Raw genomic sequence first — 5,569 nt, forward strand, 5'->3', positions numbered from 1 at the left:
TAGGTTATCTCAGCTCCAACGTAAAAAAAGAAGAACAGAAAAAGGAGGCAGAGCAGGGCCTTGTGATATTTAGCTCTTCGAGATTCCTGAGCAGATGCTGCTGACTTTTCGTGCTTCGAGGTTTTCTTGAAAAACAGAGCAAACAGGAAGACAGAAACTACAAAGGTGTAAGTGCCGACGGAAGCATAAGCCCACAGTAAGTTCAAGTCATCAGGTGCTGCAAACAGAAGGTCTGGGTCGGCTTCAGATGATCGGTTGAGGGCTGGATGGTGAAGGTCAGGCTCTGTGTGGTTTACAGCTGACACTGTCGTCCCCAAGGCCAATTTTGCCAGAATAGGAGCCAAAAAGGCACCCAAGGCAAAACTGAAGTGTAAGGCCTGCATATGTGGCGCTCCTTTGTCCCCCCATAGAGTCAAGATAAGGACGTTGGCACCTACCAGTCAAACAAGGGGAAATGATGTAAGTTAAATATACCATCTTTGTTAAAAAGAAAAGTTTATCACTATCAGAGAGAGGATGAGTGTCTTTTACATGCCATGAGCATTATAATGTTCTCAGTTATCAAACAATGTACCTGAGTGAATTCTATGTTTAAAGAACTCTAACCCCTGCTACCAAAGAACTCTGCATATAACATTTCCTATATATGCATGGAATTGTGCGAGCTGGTAAACTACTACCTTCTGCAGCCAGACATGTTGGATACCAGCCTATGGGGTTAAGTTGCTGGACACATGGACTCTGGCTGTGTCGGAAAAGAAAATATACATAGTGCTCTGAAGTCAAGATAACCACAGCTGAGGCAACTAAGAACATGGGCTGCTGAAATACTGAATTTCAGAGTAATTAAGTTGCCAGCCTTAGAGATCTCTAAATAGTTTTCTTAATTGACAAAACTTACTATTTGGAGAAGTCTTTAAACTGACTCCCAAGGTCCTGCTCAGTTCCTGTGCTTGCCTCAGTCTCTCCTTCCTTTGTTAGAAAACCAAATCACTTATCTCTTTTATTTAAGCTGTTTGTCATTCACTCCTTTGGGAGGTTGTGGGACTGGTAACTTGTGATACAGACATATTAGCAAAGGGTTTTTATAAAACAATCATAACAGCCAGATGTGGTGGCACACACCTGTAATGCCAGCACTCAGGAAGCTGAGGCAGGAAGGTCCCTCTGAGTTAGAGGCCAGCCTGAGCTACATAGTGAGTTCAAGACCAGGCTGGACTACATAGTGAGGCCCTGTCTCAAAAATAAAACAAAACAAAAATAACAACAGACGGGAGTAATTCTCATAGACCTATTTAATTGTGAATATTTTAAATATATGAATTTAATAGGCAAAATTGTATCATCTAACAGTGGCTATATTTCCAAATCTTACTGTACTGACAATCAGTAGAAAATTCTAATTGGATATTATTTATATATAAAGCATATGGAAATATATGGTCAAGAATCTGAATACTCAGGACTCCACTGCGAACTTTAGAGGAAATAAGAACACATTTTAGTGTGTCCACATACACTGGAAACCTATAATGTGAAAGGTTAGAGCATTAGGTCTTTGGCTATCTTTTTAAAAAATCAGATATTTTCAGATAGACATATAATCTTACCCTGTAAATTTAACACTAAAGTCAAACTGAGCATTAAATATTTTTGTGATTTTTTTTCCAGTACCAGGAATCAAACTCAGGACCTTGCTCTTGCCAGGCAGGTGTTTGTGCCACTGAGCTACATCCCTGGCCCTTCTGTGATTTATAAATAATAATAAGCAGGAACCAGAGGCCTAGAAAGCTGGATTTGGCAGTAATCTATATAATGTGTATTTTTCGTAGGTTTTCAAAGTGTGATGACACAATGAGAAGCTCCACTGTGGACAAACAGAAGCTGTTGAGAAAAGGATACAAAAGGAAGACAAGGGCAGTGATACACACCACAGGTTTCTACTGGCCCAGTCACAGAGTACATCTTATATTGGATGGCTGCTCCTATGCTTTCACTGCTAACTAGTAATTTGAAACTTGCTTTATACCACTACACTATCATTTTCTCTAATATTATAATCATATAATTCTCTCCTGAAATGAAAGCCTGCTCACCTGTACTGTAATTACCCACAGGCGGGGTCCTTCTCTGTGTTGACATTGTAAATCAACCATCTCCCATAGAACAAAATCCTTTACGGTCACTTCACAGTTGGCTGCTCAAAACTTGGTGCTCTGACCGGCAAAAAGAGGAGCTGCGGGAAGGGCAGCTCCCATGGGGTGACCCATGAACAACTCCGTAAGTCCATGTCATTTCAAGAGCTTTGCAAATTATTTCTCTAGTACTGAGTCCACACTCCCAGAAATGGCACTGAAGATTCACTAACCTGTATCCAGAACACCAGCTGCAGCGCCAAAGACAGACATCACAGCAATCAGTAACGCTGCTGTCTTGCAAAAAGGAACAAGGTAAAGGCCAGCTGAGGTAGCCAACACTGACAACCCTGAGAAGAAAAGGTGAAAGTCGGCTATAAAAAACAGTATTCAACAGCTGGGGGTGCAGCTCTGCAAGAGAACACTTGCCCAACATGCTCAAGGCCCTGGCCTATCCTGAGGAACACAAATCAACAACCCCCGCCCCATATTTATGCAGAGTCAGGCCTAAAGTCAATACCTTAAAAACTTCCAAAACTGCAAAGTAAGATCCAGTTAAACCTGAGTAATCATGAGAAGATGACAGTTAGGGCTTCTACTAGTAGTTTCACCATCTGAATCTTATATAAGTTTTATGGAGTATAAAATATAAATTATTAATAGTGTTATTATTGCCCTAGTAATAATCAAACCATAAATTGTACTACTAAGAAAAGCTTTATAACAAGAAGAAAGAGGCCAAAAATTATTTACTTAAATGCTTCACATTTGTCTTAGTTACTTTTCTCATTGCTGAGACAAAATACCCAACACCCAAACTTAAAGGAGGAAAGGTTTATTGTAGCTCACAGTTTGTAGAGGTTTCAGTTCATAGTTGGCTGGCAGCAAGGTAGGGTGGCATGGAGAGGGACATCACAGAAGAGAAACAGTTTGTGATGGGCAGCAAAGCAACAAAGTAGTGAAGCAGCAGCAAATGGCAAGCAGGGGTCTTCTCTCTGTCCCTTATATCCTACCCATGCTACCCACTCTTAGGGCAGGTAGCACTCACACCCAGGATGGGGCAGTCTTAATCCTAGCATTGTACCATGAATTAATCCTAGCATCATATCCTTAATCCCAGCATCTCACATCCTAGATCCAGCTACCTCCAAAAAGCCCAGCCTATGAGAGCATAAGGCTTTGGGAGGACATCTAGATATAAGCCACAACATTTAAGAACCAAAAGTTAATATAAAAAGGTAAAAAAAAAAAAAAAACTGTAGTCAGTAGAGTAGTTTGTAGTAAAAGTTTACTAAATAGTTTCAGGAATAGGAAGGAAAATTCATGAAATATATTCTCCTAGCCCATTTGGGAAGTAAGAAGTATTATTTATTGCTCATCAGCAATAAGATATTCTCATTGGTTCCAAAGGTGTTTTATCACATTAAATCTAAATTTTATTTTAAAATATCTATTTATTAAAAAGCGAGTGTGTTAAAAATGCTTTGCCTAGTGATGTCTAGGATAAGGAAGGGTATTCTGCGGGCATCACTGCCATGCGCCAGTGGGAACAAAAATGTAGCTGAGCCCCTTCATTTTCAATAGAGAAGCCATAGACCCTGGGCAGGCTCCAGGAGCTCATTCTGATGGCTATGGCCTGAGATCTGCCCTCCACCCTCCTAAACAGAGCTTGGGCTCTCCGGTGTGTGGCCCTGGAGTGGTGTGCTAACTGCTACGAAGGTTGGGAAGGCTCAGGATTGCACACACACACATACACACACACACACACACACACACACACAAACACACATACACACCCACAGGGCTGTTTCCAGAGGGCCCAGCACGGATTCCCCCTCACTGCCAAGGCAAGGAACAGCAGGGAGCCCAGCCTCGCGGACAACTAATATACGCCTTTCAGTTGTCAGCCATTCTGCAGGCTGCTGTTTTTCATACGTACAGTCATATTGTAAATACAGTTACAGTCACAAAGCAGAAAAAAGTCAGTGTTTTCTTACCCAAAAGTAAAACATGATTCATGTATTCAAAAAGAATACCACCAATCATAGAGCCACACAAGACTCCAGAGGCTCGGCTCACAAAAATTAGAGAAAGACTGCTGATATTTCGGTTTACATTTGTTGCCAGATCTTGAAACGTGGGTCCCAGTATACCGGCACTCATTCCCTAAAATTTAAAAAGACAAAATCTTTTTACTTACAACCATTAAAATGATGTCAAAGTGGTAACTTGTTCTGTTATTTAAAAAACAAGGTGGAAGAGGGAATTACAGAATAATGTAGGAAATTAAGTGTCACAGCCAGAAAAAAGGCACTGAGTATTATTACTATGGACTTCCACAACTTCTCTTGCATTCTTTATCCTCAAGTAAAGAAAGAATTCTTCTAGCTTTCTGCTGCAATTGTTTAATTTTGGAACAACACCTTAGAAGACTATTCTGCATTCACTATTAATAAATAACAAAACCCGTCAAAACACTATATTTTGAAATATATTACATACATGAATAACAAACTTAGATGTTAGAATTTATCAGTACATCAAGACATTTTCCTATGTTGCATATTAAGACAGCAATATATCTGGTGCACATGGAATCCTTCCTTTTAACTACACATAGCCAATCTATGTAAGAGATAAACAATTTGAATGTTTCTGAATCTACTTTTTTTTGAAAGCAAAAAACCAGTTGGGACTACTGGCTATCAAGATTCCTTAGAGAAAGCAATTCTACACACACACACACACACACAGAGAATGATACTAACACAATTTTACTAGAAAACGTGTTAGAAAGGACCGAGGGTTCTGGTTTCTTTTCAAAGGTACTGTGTTAGATCTTTTAAGAAAAATGTGTGTAACAGTGTATGAATCAAGAATTGATTCTAATTACACTGTTCTGCTCCACACGAAAGCAGGGTGCACCTCCTGTCCAAGCAACACGCGTTTCAGACTAAGAAACATGGTGTGCACAAGCCCCCGCAAGCATCATTACAACAGAAGCCTGGATACTGGCTCTAATCAAACGACTTTATCCTTCAAGGGATCTAGAAAACCTGGCGCACAAGCCGAGCTCACCTGACTTCTGCAGTGATGATTTTCTCATCCTCTCCCTCATCAAGTCCATAACTAACTGGGGCTCAGACTCTCTGAGATGCTAAGTAGCCAGCGACTATCCTCAAAGGACGAACTCTTCCAACTCTGCAAAAATCTACAACTAACAAGTTTGGCAAGAAGAGTTTGGTAAAAGGCACATGTGGCCGTGGAATTTGCTGAAAACAAAAACAAAACAAAGCAAAGCAAAACACTTAAGGTTCTGAAGCCCGGATACTTTTAAACAGAACGGTGCGGGGTAAGAGGCGTTCCTAGTTGTAACACTTCAGCTGTGCGAGCTGGAAAAGTGCACTTCCTCGCTGGCCCTATTCCTCTACCTG

General features: G+C 40.6%; 1 protein-coding gene across 1 annotated transcript; it reads right to left on the reverse strand.

Moving 5' to 3' along the window:
• Nucleotides 1-4,301, reverse strand: LOC102028365 (sodium-dependent glucose transporter 1-like; the record flags this gene model as incomplete). The annotated part of the gene is given in 3 exon segments (XM_013510186.1): nt 1-433; nt 2,369-2,485; nt 4,133-4,301. Coding segments are annotated over 3 exon segments (719 nt in total), but the record flags the coding sequence as incomplete, so codon positions are not given.
• Between the last annotated feature and the right edge of the window lie 1,268 nt (nt 4,302-5,569).

The sequence above is a fragment of the Chinchilla lanigera genome, unplaced genomic scaffold, assembly GCF_000276665.1.
Source record: "Chinchilla lanigera isolate Chin_1 unplaced genomic scaffold, ChiLan1.0 scaffold00343, whole genome shotgun sequence".
In the NCBI taxonomy this organism is placed as follows: domain Eukaryota; kingdom Metazoa; phylum Chordata; class Mammalia; order Rodentia; family Chinchillidae; genus Chinchilla; species Chinchilla lanigera.